Genomic DNA, 27,712 nt, shown 5'->3' with positions numbered 1-27,712 from the left:
TTTTGCAAACACCTACTTATACACAGAAACATGATAAGGCTATTAAAGCCAGTGCAACCTGACAGGGGCATTACAGTGTCACATGTTAGTGTGAATTTCAATAAGCTCTATAATTATTCCACATTTCTACGGTTGACAGCTAATTAGGAGAAGGAGGGAAAGAAATAATCTGATTCAACATGCATCCTCGAAGGGGAGGAAAGCCTGGTTGTCACCAACCCTCCAGTCCCGGCGTATTGTACTCGCTCTGAGGGGAATTTGATGGCTGTGGAAAGAATGTGTTTGTCCATATTTACTATGTGCCTTGTTTACAGTGCAGATGTTACTTTTGTGCATGTCCCTGTGTGTGTATGTGTAACAGTGCATAATAGGCTTGCATACTTGATTGTAATCTTAGCCTGTCCAAGCCCATTAAATCAGCACTGAGAGGACAGCTCAGTTTTATCGCTGTTGTTGTTTTCTTTTTTTTCCATGAAATTAAAGCAAATGCTTACAACAAGTTAATTCTATTCCCTTGGCTTCGCGATTCCAGGCTTCCTTAATGGGGGCTGATAGAATCAGTGCCTGGACCATCAGCAGGGTGTTCCCTGCTTCCATATCAATCTCTCTTGTCCTTCTCTAGCTCCACCTGATGAAAACAAGAGACATACCTGTCCAATTAGATCCCTGCTATTATCTGAGAGAAGAGGGGAGGTAGGGAGAATGTAGTGAGGGAGAGATTGGACAAGGAGCTAAGCCACAGTTGAGAATCAATCCAGCCAGCTAGAGCAATCAGCAGGACATGGACGTGACAGACTTAGATAAGGTTTGTTTGTCAGCTCTTTAAACAAGCACTGAATAAAAGAAACTACTAAGTTTTAACTTTTATATTTAATGTATGCAATCTTCTGCTATTTCTGAATTGGTTGTGGAAGATTAGGCTTTGGAGAGATTGTAGTTTTGTCCATCCCTGAAATGGTGAGAAATTGTTTTTGAGAAGCACTGAAGGATGTGCTTATGCACGTGCATGTGTGTGCGCACGTGGAATCCATTTGTGTGTGCAGACAACAAACCCAGTCTGCAAAGAACATGAGAGAAAAACATTTTGACAGATTTAGCTCAAGGCCTAGGAGGGGTACTTTAGATGTCACCGCAACTCTTTTCACTGGAGGGAGAAAAGTGAGGGGTGGTTTGTCATTGCTCAAAGTGGGAGATGCAGAAGAGAAGGACAAGAATATGACCGCCTGCCGATTTGTCTTCATGTTTTCATTCCAACATTTCTGTGTGCCATCATGCCTGTATCCTACTCCTCTGTCCATCTATCTACATACTATATCTGTTGTGTTTCTCTATATTGTCCATGTATCTGTTTGATCAGAATTTGATCAATGTGCAAAATCATACTGTTGTCATTACACATTTATTAAACAATTTAAGATAAATATCAACAACATTTTGGTCAAATCTTACTTGTTTACTAGTTTGTATCCTGCAGAAGTTGATGAAAAAGTTGAGATGGGGAAACTAGTTCACTTGACTTAGCTTTCTGTGCTACCATTAAAGGCCAGAAGGGGGCAGTACAAGGAAAAGTGCAGGAGAGGGTCAAACTCTGTCTGGGGAAGCTTTCTTTGTGCAAGAACACACTGCTGCTTAGCAATAAACCCACAGAAGTTAGTTAAGTGGTCACGTGATGGAGACAGGATGACTTTGCTGCAGTGCTCCTCTTCTCTCTCCTCCCTGGAGAGTACAAGGAGCTGCTTAAGAGACACTTAATCAATATTTAGCCCTTCCGCCTGACCCTTCCAGTCTCCTAGAAGCTCTTGGTCCTTCTTTTCTTTTTTACATCTTTCTCTCTACATCTGGTCATTCATTCCTGGGCATATAAAAACTATTCAGTTTACTAAATTCTATATAAAAAAAGAATTTAAAATCTGAAAAATCAGTCAGAAAGATAGAAAATGAGCTAACAAAGGTATGCATTCAGTCAGACACGTAACTATTCCCCCAGAAACAACACTTCCCCTTTCTTATACTAACAGATGAGATTCAGCAATCTCCTGTTCATGAAGCTGTGGTAATTTTATATGTGTGACTCCACAAATAAAGTTAAAACTGTTTCAGTGCATGAAACACTTTATTCTCTGCTGGTGGTCCAACAACGGTGGGTCTAGCCTAATTGTGTTTTTCATTTACTGGCTTTTACTAAGCCTTGGAGACATCCAAGTTTGACTGATGTAGCAAGTGAGCACTATCTTTTAGAATAACTTTGAATTCTGGTGGTGATAAAAAAAGGAATCAAAAAGGAGGGATTGAAAGAAATAAGTACATCATTTCTATTTTCAGGAACGCTTCTCTTAGTGTACCTGCTAAGCCATCACAAAGGCTGAAAGTTTACATGAAGCTGGAGGATTGTTTATGAGAGACTGAGCTCATGGCCCTGCTGGCCTAATATCTACTGTTTACAGTTCACCTCTGGGTCATCATCTCCCCACTCATTATTTATTAACGGAAATATGCACTGCTAATTGCTAATTATCTTTAAATTGATGACTCATCGTGAAATTTTTTGCTTCATTAACTGGCTGTTTATCTACTGAATTATACATGGCAGAAAACATGCTGAATTTGAATTAGAGTAAGATGACAGATAAAGGACTGTTATGGAGGAAAAGACAGTGCTTAGAAGTGAGCGAGTGACAGTTTTGTGTGTGCACAGGTGTGGAAGTGAGCGTGTGTTAGCTAACTTGAAGCATGTGTATATTATTCAGTGTGAAATGCAATGAATAATCACACAGGATGTAAAAAGTCAGTGGGGGATAGTGTGTTGAATAAACTCAAGATGTGTAGATTCATGATATGCTGACGCCCAACATCAAAGGTCCAATTCCAATATTTGAGTAAATGAGTTTCAGATTGGCATGGGTCCATCTGGACACCAGACCAGGCTGCTGTAGGCACTGATCTATAACTCAGAGGCTCCTAAGGCAAACTGAGGTGGAGGCAGAGAGAAAGCCAGAGAGTAAAACAAACACAGAGGACAGAGATGGTACATAAAAACACACTCACAGTACTCACGGTGACTCTGAAAGGTGTGGCAGCAGTGGACGCAGCCTCCATGGTGGGTGCGGTCTTGTCTGAGGAGCTGCCCGGTACGCTTCGTCGGCGTCCTGTCCTCTCCGGAGGAGACTCTGCAAACACAGAGATCTTTAGATAGTGCACTTTGTCTTTACATTGTGAAAAAAAATATGTTAAAGAGTTGATCAACATTTTCAACAGTTAGAGTCAAGAGTTAGATGAGAAGATCAATACCACTCCTACTCTCTGTCCATTAACTATGGAGATGAAGTTAGGAGACGACTGGCTCAGTGTAAAGACAGGAAGCTAAGGGAAACAGCTGTATCTCATTTGTTTAATCCATACAAAGTGTTAATTTAGAGCAGAAGGCTTATTTCTGAGGTTTGGACAGGACTATGCTGACTGGTTTCAGTCTTTATGCTAAGATAAGCTAATTAGATGCTAGCTCATGCTTCATATTTAAAGGAGGAACAACAAACAAAGCTAACTATTTAGCATCTCCAATTCGGTCTATATAACAAAATTTCAAACTATTCCTTTAACTAGTGAAATAACTGGACATTGTTCCAGATTGGTGCACATCCTGTGTGATTATCCAATGATGTGTTATCTCTTTAAAATTCCCAATTCACTACTACCTCTACATGGTCTGAAGAGACTCACACAAACACAGGACAGATCTTCAAACTGAGCTACAACGCTGAACCTAAGGTCGAGCTTTGGCACTGATAATGTGTTGGAAATAAGGGAGTGGAGTTTGGGGTGTCAAACAGGCCTGGACTCAGACTAGCGTGAAATGGGTCCAATTTCAGACTCCAGACATTTTTGCTGCCAGTGACAGTTCTAATATAGGTGAATTTTTTTCATTTAAACGTGATAAACTCAAACCTTAGGTTAAGATGTTCAAAGCTTTCAACATCTGTTTGTTCACGACAGATCAAAGGCAAAAGTTTCATGAGAATAAAAAAAAGTGTTTGTGGCCACATCTTTCATTCATTTCTAAAACTTACATTTGATTTGATTTAAAGAAGTTAACACAGGATTGTATCTTATAGCTCGTTACTCCATGAATATATCAATTAGCCCATCTCAGGGTTTCATTTGCTGATTTTCCCATCTTTTCCCTGTGTTTACCGAACATATCTGTATCAGTTATCTTTTTATCTTGCATGTGTGTCTATCTAATTGTTTCTCTGAACCTGCGTAGACAGTACAGCCCAGCATAAGAGAGATGTGAAAGAGCTCTGAAGTCAAAGACCGTGCATATGTGTGGAAGCAGCAAATCTGGACATGTCCGGGAGGAATGTGAGTGTTGCTGAGCATGCAAGTCCCCACAGATTTCAGATAGCCATCACTGCTGACTGCAAGCTCATAGGTACAGAGCAGAATATCAGTATGGTAAGCAGTGGGTGAGCTAATCTAACCCCACATGATAAATTGAAAGTTGTTTAGGCTACTATGATCTGTATGGACATTGCAACTTTAAGTACAAGACAACATTTCACAGTAGAGCAGCAGTTTACAGCTCACAATTAAAGTCCAAGTTAAACCAACAGATTTTTAATTTGGAATACACACTGAACAGAGACTAAAAAGAAGGAAAATGTGTCTAATTAGGCCAAATATGCCGACGTAATCATGGCACCATCTACAGGCCTTTGTGAATCTGTGAAACCATCATTGCATCACTGCAGCCATGTTAGATCATTTAGATGAGATCTCTGAATGTCTGCAACATTGGAAACTAATGAGATTAATGTTAAGTATGTGTGCCAGCGTGACTCTAATCAGGATGAAACTGCATTATAAAGCAAATCAACCTCACACACGCAAACACACACTACACTGTAGTATATAATGTATTAGTAGTGTGTCCATTTTATTTCATTGCGAATTCCATCCAGTTTGGTATGCAGCATCTCTTGAGTTTCAACACAACAGGCTGTCTTATGCAAAAGCCTGAATGGGATCATCGGTGCCCAGTAATACATGACTGCTGTTTGTCAGGATTTGGCAACACTATGACTGTAGAGTGGAGTTTTTCCAAAATCTGACTCTTCATCTGTGTAATGTCAGTTGTCTCAATGGCAGCTCTGGACAAAATTTTAAAAAGGGCCCTCGACAAATTCTAAAGTTGCAATATGATTCTAACTGATGGTAGGACATGAATGCTGTGGGGAAGTGGGCAAATTCAATCTATTATCATTGTACAATGTTTAAAAAAAATGGTACATTCCAAATTAAAAAACTCAAATACATATTTAAAAACTCAAAATGCCTGTCCCTTCTTTGTTGTGACAAACAAATGCGTGGGCATTGAAATATCTGCTGCCATGACAAGTGTATTTAATCCTTTTAAATCTGAAAATCATTCATGAAGAAATAGCACTGATAAGTCAGCTGTCTGAATTTCTGTTTCTTGTCACAAATTATTTCTGTGCCCAACCTCATTTGCTTTACCCCTCCAGTCTCCTTAATGTCTTAACGGAAATTTCCCCACTTGCACACAGCTGGCTGCAACAAGCGCTCACAGCAAAGCTCACACTCACACAAACACACATCGTTTAGTTGTGAACTAATTGCTGTGTGAAACTGCATTGCATGCTTCCACATGTTTTCACCATCTGTGTGTACATGTTTCCCTACAAATGCATGGAAAATTTCCCCTTGCTATAACTAATGCGTCTGACTTCAGCCCCCTAACCGACAGCAGCAGTAAGCAGACGCTCGCACTCAATAAAACTTAAATTAAAACACAAATTCAAACCTGAATCAGTCAGTCATCAAAGAGCTGTTCTGTACAACAAGTGGTGGCTGGTCTGAGATTGTTAACACTTCTCATTTTCAGCAGTCTGTTTAACAGCTGTTGTCTAAGATTATTTTGGTATCTGTAGGTGTATGAGCATGTATGTGGGACCATTGAAGGCTCTTCTTGTAAGGTCAATCAAAGAGTCAGAGGGTCCACAGCTGTTATGTCATAAGGTGAGATGTCTTTGTATGGTATTATTTTGACATTATTTTCAATCTGTTCCCTGTAATCCACTCCTCTTCTCATTCTTGTTCTCCTTCACCAATCCATTTCTTCCCTCTGTGTGCTCTCTGCATAATATTCTCTTCAAACCTGTCTCTGGATTTTTTTTACTGTATCATCACATCTTCATCACCTACGTCAAATCAAATTTCTTCTCTCATTACTTTTTCATTGCACCCGTTTTCTTTTTGTCCTCTAATCTTACACATTCCCTAAAACCTCATACCACCGTCTCTCCATCACTCATCACCATCTACACACAAATACAGCAATCTCTCTCTGTCTTCATTGCACACTCCTCCAGGCCTCCTCACAGTTGGTTAATGGGACCCTGGAAGTGCCAGTGAGAGTCCGGGGGGGCCTGAAGTTGCATACTGTAGACTAGATGATAGTTAATTGCATTTTGTATGTGCACAGGAGTGTATGTGTGTCCTGGTTTGGCCAACAGAGGCAGAAGCAGTGCTGCCTGGGAGTGAATGTACATGAAGATTAAACAACAATACTCAATCTTAAAGGATTGACCTCATGTTAAAATATTCACCATCTTGCTGAGTGTTACATGAGAAGGTTGAAACCACTCTCACATCTGTACACAGGTATTAAGCTTTACGTAGTAGTTGATTAGTGTAGCTTAGAATAAAGAAGCAGGGTTAAAATACACCAACCAGCGTCTCTTAAGGTCTGTAATTAATGCATTGTCTCTCATTAGTTTAACTAAAGTGTAAAAGCCACATGCTGTAGTTTTATGGGAAGCCTTGTCAGCACTGTGATTTTGCTAGACAACCAGGAGAAGAAATATTTGAATTTCGTAACTTGTAAAACCATAAATTGTCATTTTCACATCTGTCTAAGGCTGTCTTCCTTCCTTCTGTCTTTCCTTCCATTAACATTCAGTAATATAGGTCAGAACGCATATTTCCTTTAGTTTCCCAACCAGGCGTACTCCATCCAGTGACCAGTGCCAGCTAACCTTCCCTTCCTCTCAGACCTCACCAGCACAGGATATTCCAGTTTGCAAATATCCAGCTGTTGACCAGGGTTGGGGAGGAAAGGTTCAAAGCTTCTCCTACTTTTGAAAGATATTCAATATTCTCAAACATTTTGCCAATTGCTGTTCAGGCAAGACAAACAGGATGAATATAGTATAACTGATTCATGCAGGAGGTGAGCACAGAAACAGCATGCCAGCCAGGCAGGTGGTTATGTGTCACAAAAACTGTTAGAAGACAGACAGGCAACTGTTAGCATCAGGTGAATCATCAAAGAGGAAAACAGGAAAAACCTTTTGCATAACAACTTATTTTTGGTGTGGTTATGCCAAATTGAAGATATAAATATAATTGTAATAATACAAATAATACCAACAGTTAGCTTTCCAAACACACATTGTTCTTCTGCCTAGAATGGTGCGCTTTATGATCTATCATCGTTTGAGGAGCTGGCTGTGCTAAACAGCTCCGTGACAGCAGAGATAATTCACAAAGGTTGTTAGAAGCGAGTTTTGTTGCACAGAGTATTTTAATGTGCCTACAAATGATAGTGGCTTGAACAGAACATTCAGTATCTACACGCTGCACTGTTGGTGTTACATTAGTGATCATTCTGCTGACTGGTTGATGGTTGATTTTTGTGTTTTTCCTCTTCACCACTGAAAAGATGTGTCATCTACTACATGTACAAATACATATACTGTATATATACATTGTTACTGCTGTTCCCGTGCAGTGAATGTTGCTTACAGACTGGCTCCAACATGCAACATTACAAGCTGATGTAGACAAGCACACACAATAGATTTGCAATAGGCAAAAATAGCACATTATCTGCTAGTTAATAGTCCCTAGTCCCATGGGGTTTTCTCAACAAAGTAAAGCTACATTTCAATTCACCATCACTAAAAGACATAGTGTCTACTCTTGATGCCTTTTAAAAATATACTTCCTCGTAAAATATCTGCATCTCATTTGTTGAATAATTTGACACCTGCATTATTAGCATTCATGTTTGGTAGCTAGCAGTCTTCTTCTTCACAACGCACACATCACCTCCACCAACTGTCAATTAGTGGACTAGCATGACATTTTTTTGGCCGCTTGGAGGCAGCGGAAACAACACAATCACATTTTTAGCTTGAAAAGACAAACTGCATAGTTGCTTATTTACACATTCAGCATATACAAAGCGACATTATCATTTCTTAGGAGAACTGTTTCTGGCTGTCTGGAGAAAGTCCAATATTCACTCATTTTCGCTCCTACTTGTTTTGATGGTGACAAGTTTCTTTGGAGCTTTTTCGCAGGCAGCTCTTTTTTTTTCAAAGAGCTGCCTGTTGTGACCAAAAACGGCACTATGAGAGTGGAGACAATCAACCCAAACAGTAATGCCTAGGCCCGTCAAACCAAAACACTGAGCTGAAACATACATGTAGTCGTTTGATCCACTGTAGTGATAATAGTTGCTTTAAAGTGTGTATTTGAACAAGTCAGAATAATAATCCAACCTTGCTCATCATCTAATGAACAGAGACCGAGTAGGACCCTGTTATCTAGAGAAGCCCGTGTCAGTATTTCAAGAACTCTATACCCTCAGGGCTGAAAAATAGCCTCCACAGAGAATGCAGAGTTCTTGTGTTTTGACAGAAGGGAAAAAGCAGAGGAAAGATCAAACACACATACACTCTTTGCCAGCTGGTAAAATGTACAGAAAAAAATCACAGGCTGTCAGCCCCTGTTTACTGTGTTCTCTCTACCTGGAGGACTATCTTCTCTCAGTCCACCACGCCTCTCATCCTCCCTACATCACAAATACATGACATTTCTGTTTTCCCCTCAAGTGCAAGACAACTAGAACTTGTTTTGACTCACTGATAGTGCTGCAATAAAGCCCTGTCTGTCTCTGGAATATCAAATGTGAATTAATGAAGAATCTTTTTTTTTTAAGTCTTATTAGTGGTCTATCAGACTGCCAGCGGGACAAAGACCCATTTAATGGAGGTGACAGTGGAGGCCCACACAGACACATACTGTCATACATGCACAGATTTAAATGGTCAAGCTTTATGGTTAAGCTTAACATTTGTGTTGTTGTGTGACAGAGAGTGGAGAGAGTGTGTTTCCATGTCTGTGTACACAGAGACTATAATGTGTTAACACTGAACTGTGAGGACTGCGCTGGACTTTTGACCCCTGAGAAGTGGTATTTACTCAGTGCAGAGATGATGGGGTGATAAAGAGGTGCTGCTCTGTCTCCTTGGAGCGACTTGGCAGGCGTTAGGTAGTAAAAGAGAATCATTTCATCCCACAACAAGCTCTGGTGCAGACACAGTCAACAGTCACTTAACTTTTGGCTAACCTAAGGTGATTTAGGGTTGATGGTACAAAGATCACAAATTGAATTTATGCTAGAATTGGGTGAACACAGTCATCCAATAAAGTATAAAAGTATAAATATAGGAATCATCAAGCAGCACTGCATCCCACAGCTGACTTAAGCTGGATTTTTTCCACCAACACAATAATTCTATATTCAACCATGTTCAAGTCCTATCCAGAGAGAGGGACTCTGCTTTCATGCTTAGTTTGGCACATGCATTCCTTTGTCTGCAGTGTGTTAAGGGAAGCTAGAGGAGAGGGGTGGAAGAGGAAGAGGAGGAGAAGAGTAGGGTGCAGAAAGAGGAAGTTTGTGTTTGTGCAGACGGCGAAACAGCAGCAACATTCCTGAGATGATGCATGCTAACTTCAACTATATCCACTTGCAGACACACAGATATGAAGCAGGCAAACACAACATGCAGACTTGGTGTCAGTGTATAACACTTCCAAATGACAGTAGAGCAATGACAATGAAAGTGACAGGCTCACTCTATTGGCAAAGATGAAGTTGTGCTTATCATCTCTGCATGACAGTTGATGGGTTAGGAACTCCTGTGGATGTATTTCTTAAAATGTATTCTAACATCAGTTTGGCCTGACTGCTTTGAAATATTTTAATAGTTCTGAAAGTAGTGCATTCTTTTTCCCAATTATTCTTTTGGGTCAGACAAGGGTGACAACAGTTTAACAAACCAAATGCATTTCTGAGATACTGTATAATGACAACATTATTAATTCTCCATACCTGTGAACTCTTATAGTTCGTATGCACCTATAAGTGCGTGTGAAAATGACAATGCTTACCTGCACATACTGTATGTTCTACATCAACAGGCTGTATTTAGGGTGAGCAATGGCAATGTTCTTCTATAGTTCTACAGCTATTTCTCCAAAACTGTTCCCTGACTCTGACTTGTAATCTGAGTGGATATCTATGGATTAAGGGGCATTAGCCAGCACCTGTCCCCCTGTTATTGGACTCCTTTTGGTACTCAGAAGCACTGCGTCATCTGGCCCATCTCAGTGATTCACCAGGCTGAGGGGAAAGGGGGTAGACAAGGACACAGGCTCCAGAAATGAGACTAAGATCAGAAAGTAATCCCGGGTTAAACACTGAGACGATGTGGAGAGTTCTGGTGGTTTCACTTCACTGCTTGATTGCTATATCAACCGTCTCTGCCCTCTGTCTCATGTCTCTGTTTCCCATTGTATGCTCTCAAAGGCAAACTGATTACAGTTTTCACTTTTCATCCTGTAACACGGAGCAGACAAAGTAAAGGGAAAATACTTTTACTCCATTTTCATTTCCATTGTTCATTCCTATTGTTTTATCTCACATACTCATCTGTCTCCTGGCCTGATTGTAAATGCAAAAAATTAAGTGAAACTGATCAAAGAATGAGGTTGTCTATGTTGATTAGTCAAGCGTTTGTTTTACTAAAACACAACCTTAATCTCAGAGAGGATGCTCAGGCACAAACTGCGAAAACAGATCAAAGGGCTAATCTGCTTTAGAGAAAACAGGAAAAGTGAAGTTGGCTATGAAGTTACAGTCTGAACTTGATCTCTCTTTTTCTCTCCATCATATTAATATCTTAACTAGATCAACACTTTGAGACACAAATGATTAATTCAGACTTGTTTCCAGCCTTCCTGTGTTTAGGCGTAAGTGTCGGTAAACTGAGTCATTATGTTTGTCTGTGTTCTTCTGCCTGTATTTCCCATCTATCTGCCTGAATTCTATCCTCACTTCCCATCAACACACACACACACACACACAGAGAGAGAAAGAGAGAGAGGGGGGAAAATCTGGCTACATCATAAACAGCCTGACAAAAAGCATGATGCAGCAGCTCAGATCAAGTGTTTCTTGGTAATGACCCATTGAGAATATGATTACGTGCAGTACCTGTCAGTGGTAATGCATTATTGAGTTGTTATTGAGTAGTTCAAATGCCGTTTTACAAGCTGCTGGGAGGAGATCTTTGGTTTACTGTTGTGATATTTCTTGGTTTCCCACAGTTGTTTCTATTTAAAGGTTAGAAAATGTTTGAAACATCCTCTTTTTTCAGTTATTACTTTCTTAGTTCTGTGGAAATGTTTTACATCTAAATTAGACTTAATGTAATCATGCTGTTGGACTATTACTGTTACAGATCAACTTCCTCTCTTTAAGTTTCTTCCAGTTTTTCCTTCCTTTTCCTGTAATTTAGCTCTTTTGTTTTGTGTAGTTCTTCCTTGTTTTAAAAGACTGTAACCATTGTTGATGTAGACCCATAAAGCCCTTTGAGAGACTGCATGTGACAATGAGCAAAACAAAGACTTAGACTGGACCTGATGTGTCTCACCAGCTGTGGTTGCCAGCCTCCAACATTTCATTTTATTTAGTGTTTTATTACTCTAATTATTGGACCTTTGAATGAATAGTTTTGGAAATGCACTTATTCACCCTCTTTCCAAGTATAAGATGAGAAGTGCAATGACACACTAATATCTGTCTGTTCAATATGAAGTTAAAGCCACAGACAGTTAGCTTAGCTTAGCATCCAGACTGGAGGCAGAAGGAAACAGCTAGCCTGGCTCTGTCAAGAAATAGTCCCGTACATAACCCCTCTTAAGGCCAATAACTGTGCACTCAGTGAGAAAGCTTATTTCCCAGAATGTCAAACTATTCCTTTGAGATTCATTTGCAAGAATAAAAATAGATTTCAGTTTAGAATAAGGGTTAGGAAAGTTAAAACTGTGGTTAGGTTTTGGTTGGGTTATCTTAGAGGAAAGGGAATTAATGTAATCTTGAAGGACAATGAGATGAGCATGTGTGTTTACATTTTTGTAACACACTTGCCAGCTGGTGTTTAGATGATGTTTGGCATGTTTTTTAAGTAAAAATACGGGTCATTAAGAATAGATGAAGATCAATGGATGATTTCTGCCAAGGAATAACCAGCAGGTTGGGATGATTTACCTGGAGGAGAGAAAAACACAAACTTTGCATAAACACTCCTCAGGGCCGTCTATCTAATATGCAAAAACATATGATGGCAAGCATGATGACAGCTAAACTCAGCCAAGCAAGTAATCTGCCCAACATGAGGCAAGAAATATAAAAAAGAAACTTTTTCAGAGACCTAATTTTTCCACTAAAATGTCTCCCTCCGAGGAGATAGAAAAGTTTACAAATGTAGAGTTAAAATAACTTTTCCTTGGAACATCCTTTACAATTGAAATATGTTGTGTGTCATACAAAGGCTCTTCCAATGTAGATAGAAGAGAGGCAGATGATGAATTCTGTTCTGAAAAATGACAATATTCCAGGCACAGGCCAATTCAGAACAAAGAGTTTGATTGCATCAGGCGTTTCAAAACACATCAGCAAAACAAGTCAGATCAGACATTACCGCTCTCTCCCTCTTTGCTCGTCTCTCTTTGAGATAAGCAGTAATTTTTTGTGTAAATGTCACCAACACCGACGAAAGAAGGAAACAGAATCGGACTGATGTGAGGGTGAACTGAACTGATAGAAGATTTTCCACACACTGATAATGACGCACAGACATGTGCCACACAAATGCTGAGAAAACAATAACACATGAGCTCATGCAACTGCCACCTGATCTGTCCCAGTGACAGTGTATACCCAAGAGGGGCAACAGCAACTTCCTCAAGATAAACTCACAGATCGGTTCTTGGCTGTGAACAAAAGTACCCTTATTATACTGTGCTGCTGGGTCTCTCCAACAAGACACATTTACACAACAAATCACGTCTACTACTGTAGCTCCAGGCACATGAAACTGTTTATTTCTCCTGACAAATCTTGTTTCAATGAGTGAGAGAAAACATACATGAAAAAAACAGGAATGGAGAATACTAATTAAATCTTCTATCTCTGTGCATCTAATTTAATATAACAATATTGATGTACACACTGAGAATTTGGAGACACCAAATGAGAGTGTTTGTCTTTGGCCAATCCACAGAATTAAATACAAATCAAAATCCTGCAAAAATTATGTGGCCATAAAGCAGCACTGCCCCATATGAAACATCCAGTGTGTTTAAAAGCAAACTGGGGTTTCTGTCTGCTTTCAACAATAACTTGATTTCACCAGTGTCATGTTAACAGGAAACCTGGGTTAAGTGGGATTAATCTTAATTTCCCTTGGTAAAAACCAGTTTATTTGGCCACATTCATGAGTAACTGGGTTTCTAATTGGCTTCTTACATTAGTGTATGTGCATGGCAAAGACCTGTCACCAATAATATCTAATGTTTTAGCCACTTAGTGGCAGCAGAAACAAGTTGTGAAATTTACACTAACATACTTTTGGCCAACATGAATGTAAATACATGATTTCCTAAATGCTCCACTATGTTCACTTGCTAGTCCCTAACCTTGTCTGTGTGTTTTTACAGCTTTTATGCTGAACAAAACTTCTTGCTGCTGCCAGACACAAGGCTGGTGAGAACAGTGAGAGAGAAGCCAGTCAAACAATGAACTGTAAGATGCTGCAGTATGAAAATCTTCAGTCATGTGATAATACTTAATGGATTTATCACTATGAGTGACCCCTTTCAAATACACTTGGTTATGAGATCTATTCTGCCAATTCATATGCATTATGTTCTCTACAATGCACTGATACACAATGACACACAGTTACCAGTTTAGGCTCATAATACAAAGCACAGCAACAACTTCTTTTACAATTTCATTCCTATCTACTACGAACATCAAGGAGTGCATTGCTCTTGAGAGTTGCTAGATGTCTTCTGCTTCATGTAGGAGTGACCTCCCTGTACTGTCTGCGCATCACTGTGTTAATGTGTAGTGTGCAAAAGTTTTTGTGAGGGGAGCTTGCACTTAGCCACATAGATCAAGGCAGAGTGTGTTTGCGTGAAATGCGTGTGTGTGAGTGTGTAGGTGTGGGTAGGTGTGTGTATGTGTGTGTGGTCTTTTGAGAACTGAATGATACAGAGGAGAAACTTCAAAGCATCTCTTTCATCAGCTAGAGAAGCAAAGTAAAGCCAGACAAACCAGGAAACTACACTAAGTCAAGCACTTCCACTGGTTTTGTCTGTCTCTGACTATAGGGAACAACTACATTTACTAACATTGCTAGTTACTTAATAGTAATTCAAAAATAATAATGATTAAAAAAAATGATACAGGCAAGATTTCAGTTTCAGATAAAGTGGGATTGATGTTTTTCTGCCTAAACAGTTTGTCTCTTTAAAGTTTACATCATATCCACAGTGAGAGCAACAGATATGCAATCTACCTAATATCTTGCTTGGTAAGTTACAACAGTTCACTTGGGAAAAAAAATAAAAAATCAATATGCTTAAGATTTCATAGCTACTCCTTTTCTCTCAATTCAAGTAACTTGAGCTAAGCCCAGGGGGAAGACTTATCACTATAACCTTGCAGTTCACACACTGCCTCCAGCAGAAAGTGCAGCCATACTGCGCGGCAGAAAACAGCAAAGTGAACAACAGAGCACTGGAGGACATGGAGTAACAAAAAAAGTAGTTATGCTGTGTAGAAAATGAACTAACTGACTTAGAGCATTTCTTGGCTGCTAAGTACAAAAATATTCACAAGCAAAGCACCTAAACAGGGTGGAACCCGGCAAGTTAACACCGAGCTGTGAACTGTCAAGTGTTAGTGGTGTGATTTGAGAGCAGCATCACCTTGTGAATAGTGACGCCAAACTGTCATCTCACTCTGCTTCCCATGAACATACACCCAAGCAACAACACATCAACAACAGTGGAGTGTTGCCATGAGTTCTAAAGATAATGTTACTATATAAGTAGTTCTCATATGACAAATAAAAAAGTTTAGAAAGAGGAACTGGCTCTTCTCAATGGCAGCTTGCTTTTACAAAACACCTTTTTAAAACCCAATCATCAAGACAAATATGAGCTTACTAATCAGAATCAGAAACAGACACAATATCAACATGATTATTGGTCTGTTACTGAGCTACAGTGACTGTCTCTTCTGCTGCAGCTGCAACACATGTTAGAAACAATATAATGCAGTATACTGGACATGTATCTTGTGGGGTAAACAAGGCTAATTCTGCTGAATAATGAACTTTTTTAGCAGTACAAGTATTTATTACCCCTGCTGGCAGACGGTCTGGTGCGGCTGCGGGACCGGCTTCGCTGACGCTGCAGTCGGGACTTGCCCAGGAATCTGTAGTAGTATGAGGGTCTCCCAGATCCCTTCCTAATGACCCCAGCCATGGTGCTAGTCCCCACTCTGAAGACCACCAATAACAAGATATCTCAGCAGCACTGAAAACAAGTCCTCTTGAATCTGGTGTCAGTGTAGATAAACTCCCGGCAAAGTTCTCATAGATTGCTGCTCTGTTTATCGCAAACTTCACTAAAGAGTCCTTCTCGCAGACACTCACATCTACTTAAGTTTAAATCCACATGGATTGTGTCAGGATCAAATCCACTGCATTTTGAAACAACTTCCCACTGGAGAAAGAGGAGATCAAAGCAAAAAACATCCACTTCTGTTCAATACTTGAACTAATGTCCTGTCCTACAAGCTCAGTCTTTTGCTCCACCTTCGTACACTCCCCCTCAAAGTTTCCCACAGCGAGATCCCAGAGGCATGATGTCCGGAATACTGTGAGTGTGTATCCTGAATGACAGGAAAGCTGTTCCTGTTGCCAGTGCCAGAGTGCACTAAAGGAATTTTATACAGACAGAAAGAGAGCCCCTTTGTTTCATACAGCACCAAATGAATCTCTTGTAACACAGTCATATACATCCAGAACCACTATCCTAAACTCCTTTGACTCTGGTTGAGTGTGTGTAACAGGGAGACAGAGAGTGTGCTATGTAGTTGAGAACAACAGGAGCAAAGTTTGGGCTACACAGAAAACATGCACAGATAAAGGCTTCAGTGGAATGGAGTTAACAAGACAGCTATCAGATAACAGAGTGTTTTACTTGCCTCCATCAAAAGTATTCTGTCTCACAGATAAGACAGCATCTGGTGCAGTAAACAAGTCTGACTTTTAAAAATGTCACCACCGCCCCCGCTGCTGGTGACTCCTGATCCAGTCAGAGTCTCAATCACGATCCAGGTTTTACAACTTAACCACTTTAATTTGGCTCCCTAGGCAGGGAAGGCATGGCAGGGAGTGACAGCCTATCAGAAGCAGATGTAAAGAGGCTGTTAAGAGTGACAGAGAGCCAATCAGAGTGTGCTCTGAAGGAGAGGGTCAGGCAGATGGACCATAGTCCACAACTAGACACAATGAAACGCATGCACAATTGCAGAGATGCACATATGTTGCCACACTGGGGGTAAGCAATGTCAGCTTTTTCACACCTAACAAAAAAATCCTGATGTGTGACAAAACAAATGGATTATTTAAAAGTAATCTGATAAAATCCACACATTGTTGAGAATGATTTGAATATTAATACTGCAAGTATCATACCATTACCAAGAATGCCATTCTTGATTTCTCATGTTTTTTTATGATAAAAAGTTAAATTTATGCAGGCATGCAACATCTGAGGAAATCATTTTTCATAATACAGAAGCAGATGTTGCTGCCAATCACACTCCTCTGAAATTTCAGAATAAGGCACTCAGCCAGCTCCACATGCTTTTTCTGTTTGTCGTGTGGCTTCATCCCAAAGTAAAACTCATGGTTGACTTTGTATCACTTTGTCATCCAATTAGTCAAAACCTGAGTATGATTTTATTAATTAATGCTGAGCAAATAATCAGAAATTGTGATTAAAGTTTTGTAGTGTTTCAAATGGCAGTCAAGTGATCCTGTCTGACTTCAATCCATGTCCCAAGTCTTTGTTTTCTCAGTGTGCTAGTCTGAGGAGGGACCCTTCAGAACCAGAGCTATATTATCCCAGTAGTTAACCACTCTAACAGCCATTAATGACAGTATGTGTCTACACTTAAAAAATGTAACTGAATTAAAACGAATGCAGATAATAGCGATTAAATCCCAACTCTATGCATTGACGAAGGCCCTGAGATGTAGCTTAACCTTACAGGAAGTGGACCTTGTTTCTTTCAATAATAAATGATTGAGTTACTAAAAATAGTGACTACATTTTCATTGGTGGTCACAAAGTTTTATTTGAGAAACACAAAAGAAGAACTAGGATGAATGAATTCTGTTGTGAGTCTTCCTCTCCAGCTCTCTCATACTCTTCTTCTGCATTACATTTCCTTCCCTCTCTGGCTGCTCAATTGTTCACTGTTATACCGCCTGTTGCTAGTGAGAGCAGTGGGGGCCATAACGCTACACGCTCTGTGGAGTTTTTGTCATTATCCAAGCTCATAAACTCCCAATGAAAGAATGCAGCAGTGTTTGCACATGTCTGTATGTCTTTAACATAGGCTTGAATGTCCCCCTGGTACCACAGAGAGTATTTAGTAGGACCATTAGTAGGCACACATGACTCCAGAGCAAATCAGAGCCTCGTGCCAGTTAGCAGAGGGAATCTTAAGTCCTCCAGGCTTCACACTGCTGCTGCTGAGTTCATGAAACACCCTGAAGACACTATTAACATGTTTCCTCACTCTCATGGAGAAACCAGTGATATACACACAGTGAGCCTGCGTTTAAAGACGTAGCCTGTAATGTTACATAAACAGACACAAATTAAAGTTACAATTGAACTCATGTGGCTAACAGTGAGTATTATTCACACAGACGAGACACATGTGAGGCCCCACACCTTTTTTAATTACAAAGCAGACTGATTTGTCCTCGCCTGGATGATAGTCACTGTGGGAATAGCTATCTACAATGAGCTCTTTTTAGATAGTTCAGGAGTCTATAGACAGGCAGACCAAAGAATCAGGGTCATGCAGAGTTCATGTCTGTCTGCTGGCCTCCCATTGCTTCATGACAACGACACCAGTGAGCAGTGAAGGGGCCAATAAGGTAAAGTAAACCAGAGCCTTCTAATTTAATGTGAACGCCAGTGGTTAACTCTTACAGTGTGGGATAGGACCCAGAGATGCATCATAACTGATTCTCAGAATTGGTCAGTAATGTTGAAAACTTGCTACATTACAGGAAAATACTGTACAGGTGAAAAACTAATGTTGAGGTGTACTTATGAGACTGTGATAAAGTTAGAGATCTGGGTACTTATAAAGCAATCAAATCACTGCTGTTTGATCCTAAACAGGGAAAAACAAACATCAGAATTTTAAAGCTCATTAGCCTTTTGGCTAATATCCATATGACTGTTGTTACAACTGGTTATAATGATGTAATATTCTATATTTTCTTATAGTCCCATAAAAAGACCAAAACCAACAGTCAAATGATGGAATAAAAAGTATTTTCTGCTTTTGACTCAATCCCATAGGCATTGTCCTGCTGCCATAAATGCTGATACTCTGATACTAGGCCACTAAATGTTTATTAAGCTGCCAGTGAAAATAGTCTCCAACAATTGCACTATTTACCTCCATTTAAGTAATGTTTGCTACAAACTACAGTGGCCAACTGTTAAAGTAAATTAGTCTTAGCCTTTTAGCCTTTTTTAAACATTAATTCATATGACTGCAACCCATTTTCCAAGATTTACCAATGGGTTTGGGGCTGACAGACAATACTGAAGGAAAGACTAACACGTTGTTGATTTTAGTCTTTTTGTTTTGAAAGAAATTTGAATATTGGCAGCTTCATCGTTTTGGTCCAACATGATGCTATTTTGTATTTTTACTTCTGCATGGATACTTAAGTGTACCAATTTGCAAGTGTCTTTACACACAACATTACTTTAAAACCAGGCATTTCCACAGGTATTTAAGAGCCCACTTTCCAGTCAGTCAGAATACTGAACTGATAATTCATGAGAGCTGACTGGAAAAAAGTTTGGTAACAACAAAGTCCCGCGGGCAGTTGCAGACACACTAATGACTTAAATATCAATCTATCCTGATGAATACATTTAGTTGACTATAATGATCAGCACAGACCATTAAGTGCACTGGTTACAGAGCCATCAAACAGGAGCCAAACATGGCAGGACATTGCAGATTAACTCATGCATAGCCCTTCTTTTCTATGTATGAACAAAACACCCAGGACTCCAGGGGGCCTGATGCTAGGGTGTATTGCAGCATATTAGGCCGTGTGTCTATGTTACTTAAATATAATATCATTCTTTTTTCAGAAACTTAGGAGATTGAGGGTGTTAAAGGACTACCTGCCAAATCAACAATCACATTCAGTAAAAGTAAAAATGTCTTACCTGTTGAAGAGACCAACAGAAAGAAGGGTCAGGTACACATGGCAGCAAGAGAGAAACAAAAGAGAAAGTTAGACCAAGTTGCGGTGAAGAAATACTTCAGTACTTTCCAAATTGTATTCATATCTCAGTAGTTTGTATCTAAGGTTCTATCTTAACAGAGTTTAACATGTACTAATTGGATTGGTTATATGGTTATACTGAGGGTTATAGACAAGACATAATATACCTTCTATATATACCTTTAACATGCTCAGTATTGCTCCAATTTCACTATTTCAACATCATTTATGCACATAAGTACATGTCTAAACATAGACACTCAGATTAAAAGTGAAACAGCACAGCAAAAGGCCTTGTGAGAACAGCAGATATATCGCTGTGGATGAAAAGGTCCCAAGATCTGTAAAGTCACTGAAACTGTTAAGCTCTAACACATTTCTTTGAAATGCTGGTGCAGTATCCAGCTGAGGGGAAAATGGAGCTAATTCCACTTTCAGAGCAAACAAGAAGACAAAGAGACATGTATTGATTCTTAACACAGCTAATTCTATTGTCTCTATGTGGATGGTGGATCTCACAAAGAAAGAGGCACATACTTGCTTTTATACCTGATATATAGCCTGCCATTAGAGCAAAACACCTCAGAGGGAGTTACTGGGATTAGACTGCTCTGAAATAACAGAGCAGACCAGCATGTGATAAGAAACCATAAAGATTCAAGGATTGAGAGCCTGGGCAAAACCTGTTCGTCTGGAACTGACAAAACATATTAGTATGGATTACGAGCAGGGGATAAGCCAAAATTGATAGCTACTGCTCCTTGAATCTCCTTGGGCAGATAATAGTTTACCCTGTAAAAGACAACTTGACTTTAATAAACATAATAAAGTCACTGCTGCTTTGGAGTAAACAGCAACGAACTCTTAAAGATGTCAGACAGAGAACAGAGAGAGCAGTCTGCTTCTCTCTCTCACTGCTGATAAAGGTTAACTATTTGATACATGGGGATATACAGACAGGGCTACAACTAACAATTATTTTCATTATTGATTCATCTGCAGATTATTTTCTCGATTAATCAATCACTTTACCTGTCTGAAAACAAATTCAAAGGCCCATGACAATTTCTTAAAATCCAAGGCAATGTTATAAAATGTCTTGTTTTGTCCGACGAGCAGTCTGATATCATACGATGTCAATTTACTATCAAGTAAGAAAAGCAGTATATCCATACAAATGACAGGAATGTTAGGCACGTTTAATCAATTATCAAAATAGCTGCAGATTATTTTTTATTGTTGTTCAACTAATTGCTCTTTTTGTATCTAGAGCTAAAACTAATCAAACTATTTATAATGTACCTGAGTCATTAGATCATTACAATTACAGGAAAACAGATTTACACATAGTACAGCCTGTGGACTCAGACTGGGATAAATAGCAGATCAAAACTGTACCAATACTGACTCCTACTGGTACACATGGTAAAGTACAGCTGATGGTAACAGCACTTGGTCATATTATTTCAAACTGTCCTGAAGCTGTTGGATGGTTTTAACAAACACAGACACATAAACCTCACTGTGGGAACTGGATGAGCACACAGCAGAATCTGTAATTACTAAATCATGTCACACAGCAATGTAGGACAAACAGAAAATCCTGATAAAATCAAAATCATGTTTACAACTACTGCACAATGTTTAATCCAAAGCAGCTTTCTTGTTGTGACTGGTTATGTACAAACACAGTAAGAAAGTCAGAAAATAGATAAATTAGCAGATGTGCTACTGTGGTCCACTTTGATATACCAGACTGGCTAACTGCCCACTCCACTACAATGTCTTAGTACTGTCCAATCGCCTCGTAATCTGATCTAATCCACAAAAGGAGAGAGGGCAGTAAGATAGACACAGAAATCGATGACCCCTCTCTAATGACAGATAAAAGAGGAGCATGTCTGCTCTCCAGCGAATGTTTTCATCTCAAGGAAAGTGGTGCATTTGACTGGATTAAAGGGATGCACATATGAAGATCAAAGCCAGTGTAACATCTCTAGCTAACAGAGTGACATCAATTAACATAGAGAATTAGACACATGCCCAAAGTTACCCAAAATAAAATGGCAGTTCCACAAAAAAACAGCATACTAGATTGAAAAAATTGTACAAACATGCATGCTTTTGGATTTTACACAATTCTGATCCATTTGTAAGAATCCATGCTTCGTTTTGTTATATAATTTTCAAGTAGATGAAAGTGTTTACATTTAAATGCAATGACTAACCAGAATTGATTTTTTAAGAAATTTACCATGGAACTGATGACCTTATACAATATATAACCAGTCAGCATTGTCTCATTCTTCTGAGGTACAGTTAAAAAAAAGTATAAAAACTGCAGAAATGCACACGTTTATTCCCTGCTCTCACATATCCTAACAAGCTGAGACATTCAATACTCAATATGTTTGTCTGTCTGAGAATGGGAAGTGGGAGAAGGGAGAAAAATTGAATCCTGATGACATCATAGAGTATTATAAGAGGATTTAGGCAGAGTTAGATGGAAACAACAGACACACCAGGATAAAAGGGTATTGCCTGAATAATACATAGGCGAACACTCATTCTTTCACTGACTGTACTATAAGGTCAAAACCACCTCTCTGTGCCTCTCTCCATGTCCCTTAATTACCCTTAATTACTCTTCATTTTTTGAATGAACCACTTAAAGGTTAGTGTGTCATTGCTTGTTCCATCTAAATAAATATGAACCTAATATCTTAAAAAAAAGAAAAATTGCTTGCCAATGAATATATGCACAATAAAGAAATTATCAACACAATCTACTGCAGTGTCTGACTTACAAGAGGGAACAAGGGGAACAAACAGGGGAACTGAGGGAACTAAGATGCTTAAATTCACCATAAACTCCACATTTTCATCACTTGAGCAGCTGAGAATCAATCACCAACTGCAATTTGCCACTGTTATCAGTCGTACTTGAAAGGTAATTTTTTTACATGAATTGTGAAACTCCATGCTATATTCTATATACAAACTATAACAGCTCAATGTTCACTATGAAAGTGGGAAAACATTCCAGTTGAATCACATCCAACGAGGAAATGAAGAATTACAGTGGAGTGATGGATTGATGGACTGATGACACTGATTTATAGTATTATCTATGTACAGTATGTACAGTAAGATATCCATGTCAAAATGTGTATGTTGGATAGTAACTGATATCTGTCGGTCCAGTGTGGGTTACTTTTCAAGACAGCAACAACACTCATGTCTTGATTGAGTCATCAAAGTTCATAAACACAAAACTAATTTCTGTCTGAACACAAAGTTTGGCCGTACTTCAGTTCTCCTGCTGCTATAATGACAGACTGGTGCCATCTATCCATGCTGTCTTTTCTTCCTCCTCTTATTCATTCTTCCTACTCCCTCTTGGCCCCAGAGTAAAGGCCAAATTGCAGAATGCTTCGTCCCAAGCAGAACTCATTATGAAGGACTAGAGACTGAGAGAGAACAGAGGAGTCTGTGTGACACTGCTGGCCAGAGACAAACAGATATGCAAGCTGGAGGAGGCGGAGAGGGGGTGAACTCTTTTTTGCCATGATTAAAGGAATAAAGAGCACAAATAAGGAGTGAGAGAAGGTAGAAGAGATAAGAGAGGTCTCGCTAATGAAGTGACCACTTGAGCACAGAAAGACCTGGCAATGTTGTTTTCAAATGTAATATCAAATGTGCAACAAAGGCACAGATGGCATATGCACCCATGCACCATCATGTACAGTCACTGTACCGTAGATGAACACACAAACAAACTCTCATGTCTACTGCTTGTCACCAGCAAAGTATACTGGCAAGAAAGTATAAGAGCCTGGTTTTCTGCATTAATTGGTCATAAAATGTGACCTGATTTTCATCTGTAAAGTGTAGACAAACATGATGTGCTTACGCTAACAACACACATATGATTATAATCTTTTGTGTTTATTTAACTCACCCATTAAACATTCACAATGGCAAGTGAACCCTTGGATTTAATAGCTGGTCGAACCGCATTTGGTAACAATAACCTCAAACAAGCTCTTCCAGCAGCTGTGGTTCAGACCTGCACAATGTTCAGGACGGATTTTGGACCATTCTTCCAACAGAGCTGTTTCAAGTCATTCCACAGCATCTCTGTTGGGTTAAGGTCTGGGCTGTGACTGGCCCACTTTAAAATGCAGATCTTCTTATTTTGAAGCCATTCTGTAGTAGATTTACTCCAATATTTAGGGTCAGTGTCCTGACCAAGGGTAAAATTTTCATTTTACTCTGATGGGAAGCTGTCCAGCCCCAAATCATGATGTTTCCAAGACGTCGCAAAACTGTTGTTGCAATACCTCTAAGTATCATTGACCTGCTCATAGCTTTGATAGTGTTATTTCATAGCTTGTGTATTGGCAGGCTGCTGTGTGGATTAAAGCTTAGCCAGTGGTCTCTCCTGTGGTTGTGTACCTATTTCCTTGTCTTCCTCCTCCTCTGGTGGCCTTCAGATCTTATAGGCCCCCACAGACCCACGAAACACAATAGTGAAGTTCACACCAGAAAGAGAGGATCCTATGAGCTCATCGTCTGCCAAAACCGTCACCACCTGTTTACCTTACCAAGTACAGAACCAGCTCTTATTGTATAGCACTCAACAATACCAACAACACCTAACCTGAAATAGTTGACCAATGCTTGTAGCTAAAAGTGTGTGCTTGTGTAAAAACATGTAACTGAATAGTGTCAATGCAATAAGCAAGAAATGGTGTCTTTGAGACTCAAAATCCATAAAGTGTAAGATATACCTCAAGCAATCATTTTTTTATTCATTTTCAAGAGCCTTGGGTAACATTTCCAGATTGTTTCCTTTTCCAAAATCCAGATATATTAAACTGACAGGTATAAACAACAGAGGAAACACACAAACAGTTTCATTTTAGAAACTAAAAGGAGCAAATGTTCGGTATTTTTGCTTAACAAATGACTTTTATGATCAAGTACCTGTTGGCAAACTTATTGATGTACTGTTTCAGAACTACTTTAATTAGCATGTAGCTTTACTCTGAGTCTTTCCCATACTGACGCACACTGGGTGACACAGTACACACACAGTGAGGCCATGTGCTACGCTCATCAAAGAGACAATATCAGGATTACAGTGTGAATGGCCCACATTCCGCTGTCGACGTTTAGGTCAACGCTTACACAGGGAAATCTGTTCTAATCAATCCTCTGAAGATCAAACAAATGAGCACTCGCCTTGCAAACACACTGGGACCAGCAAAACAACACACATGAGAAAGAACCAGAGACCGCTGGACACATTCAAACTCACATCTGTGTACTCATCCCTGCACAAAACACATAGATTGAAAATTCATTGATCCCTCTGGGGGAACATATGCACATGCACATATTCGTGTGTGCACAAACACACACATAATACTTTGTAAGCTCTCCGCAGGTTTTCGTTGTCCATCTCCTTTTGGTAATCCTGCTCTTATTTAATCTAAATGGGAACTCCCCTTTAAATCCCAGGTCAAACAGCACATTGTGGTGGAGGGATGAAGAATAAAAGCAGAAATGAGTGTTGTACTGAGATTTTCCAATATTCTAAATCACCTAAACAGTCTGTTGTTACAGGACTGATGGTGGTGTTTGGCTACAACACAAAAACAAAACAAAGCTCACGTCTGTTACCTTTAACAGTAATGTAATTTGATATATTGAAAACCTTGTGCCAGTGCGAGGTCTGGATTTCTTATTGCACTAGTTCTATTAATATTGACTTTTGATTGGTCTGACAACCAATCTTGCTTAATGGTAAATGATTGTAACTAAATTAATGAGTTTAAACAAGATATTATATTATACACATATTAAGTCCAGTTTCTTTTTAGTCCTTGCTCTGACAGGACAGGCTGTAAATGCAGAAAAAAATTAGAGGACAGAGAGAGCCAGGAAGCCAGTTTTATAGGTAACAAAACATGTCATTACTGAAGTGGAGCTGCAGTGCTTCAATTATCCTCCTCTTAGTTCATTCCTCCGTTTTTTATTGCTACTCTTTATAGCACCCCCCCCCTCTTTGTAACTGTAAGAAAGAATCACCCTGTCTTGTTCTATTCTTTAATTGCTCACTTTCTTTTCTTTGCTCACTCCAGTTCCCATTCACACTCATTCACTACACAAAACTATACAGTAACAAAGCAAATGTGGGACAAAACAACCCACATCTGCGCTGGTATGTTAACGTGACATTAATGGAGTGGATTACTTGTATCTCATTTAAATAAAGATAATACCTGATCTTGTTTCCCATTTTATTCACTATACTTCATGTTCTTTATGTTGGAATTTATGGAATTCAGTCACAGCCCACATAAGGGTCTCTACTTCCTATTCAGCCACAGAGACTCCATTGTCATATGAACAATAGGCATAATTTGTTAAATGGCCATGTGAAATTTAAGTGGCCCACATAGTCAGACTAAGGAGGCATGACTCGGGATTTGGCAGTGACACAGGCAATACTAAGGCTGGCAAGAAATGGTGCTGTAAAACCTCTCCATCCATCAACCACTGACCTTTGATATGTGCAAATGTGCTGACTGTTAATTGAGCTCTCACCTGCATGCGTAGCTTGGCATATGAGCACTCGTTTCCATCTCTCTAATTGCAGTGGCTACAGTAAGTCAATGTACTGCAAGGATTGCCACACACACATGAACACAGAGAGAGAACACACAGAGTCTGGCTCTTAGAGAAGTGCTCCTCTCAAACAGAGGCAAACATACGGTCATGTTGTGCCATAGGATGAGTGGATAATACAAACTGTATATCACACAACATCAAACGTAACATCACGTCAAAGTAAATACTGCTGAATGCTTCTTCACCCAAGGGCACACACATTTTAAAAATTACATTTCAAAATAGATTTTCACCTCTTGTATTTTCTCCCCTTTATCTCCCCCTGCAAGGTTGTGTGTACCCCCAGAAATCAATGCATATCCTCACTCTCATCACTTTTTGTTTGTTTACAACAACCAATGCCCCTTCAGCATAGAGCAGGCCTCTGGGCAACCAGAAGATTTATACAGTTGTGTGAAGATATTGCACCTCAGAATCGTGCAATAATTTCTCCTTTTGATCTGTGCTCAATACAAATACCCAGCAGAGCATTTCTGGGCTGACCTACAGGATCTATGTTTATGAACAAATACCTACATGCCAATATCAGAATGTTAGCATTGTCAGTGTGAGCATAGTAGCACGTTCACGTTGGCATTTGGCTCTAAGCACTGCTACGCTTAGTGCACACAGAACCACTATCATGGCTTTAGACTCTTACTGTTTAAAGAGATGATCAACTTCCTTTACTTTGCCATACCTACATAAATTCCTTTCTTTGATTATTAAACTAGTCTTGAATGCAATCCGACACTTCTTACATCATAACAAAATACTTCCATGAATTAACTTTCTTAGATTTCACCTCTTTTTAAAATCTAAATCAGTAGTTTGCACCAGATTCATACACCAATAAAGATACCGAGATTCTTTTGACAGGGGAATATATTCCCTACACTGCAGGAAGGATTTACTGAGAAGTTGAAGTGTTAACTTAGTTATCTCTCCTGGCTACCAAGACCTAATTAATTCCTTGCACCATAAAAGTTGGTCTCACTCTATTTTTAGGTGCTAGTTTTGGATTGCTATGAAAGACCAGATGAGAAAACAGCATGGCTCCTTATACCTTTCAGATAAATAGTAATGAAAAGATTGTAAAAGAACCAAGTAAACTGCAAAGACAAACGGCTGCTTATATCGGTTTGTTAAAATCTTACAGCTTGGGCAGCTGATCGAGGTGAGCTACACCTTTGCACTTCCCAGTAATGTGGAAACAGAGCCGGCATGACACCCTTTCAGCACGG

General features: G+C 39.4%; 1 protein-coding gene across 12 annotated transcripts in view; it reads right to left on the bottom strand.

The window, feature by feature from the left end:
* Positions 1–27,712, bottom strand: part of dab2ipb (DAB2 interacting protein b) — a 145,791-nt gene that overhangs the window by 74,908 nt on the left and 43,171 nt on the right. For 7 of the 12 annotated variants that reach the window (XM_071466879.1, XM_071466881.1, XM_071466880.1 and 4 more), the window contains one exon: positions 3,046–3,167. In XM_071466879.1, coding sequence (XP_071322980.1) covers positions 3,046–3,167 — 122 coding nt within the window. Of the gene's footprint in view, positions 1–3,045; positions 3,168–15,587; positions 16,295–27,712 lie in introns of those variants that run through there. The other 5 variants (XM_071466877.1, XM_071466886.1, XM_071466888.1 and 2 more) reach the window with 3 other exon arrangements.

Source organism: Trachinotus anak, unplaced genomic scaffold, assembly GCF_046630095.1.
Source record: "Trachinotus anak isolate AG129_WGS33_773 ecotype Australia unplaced genomic scaffold, CSIRO_AGI_Tana_v1 ptg000028l, whole genome shotgun sequence".
Lineage (NCBI taxonomy): Eukaryota > Metazoa > Chordata > Actinopteri > Carangiformes > Carangidae > Trachinotus > Trachinotus anak.
This window is presented reverse-complemented; position numbering and strand designations above follow the sequence as displayed.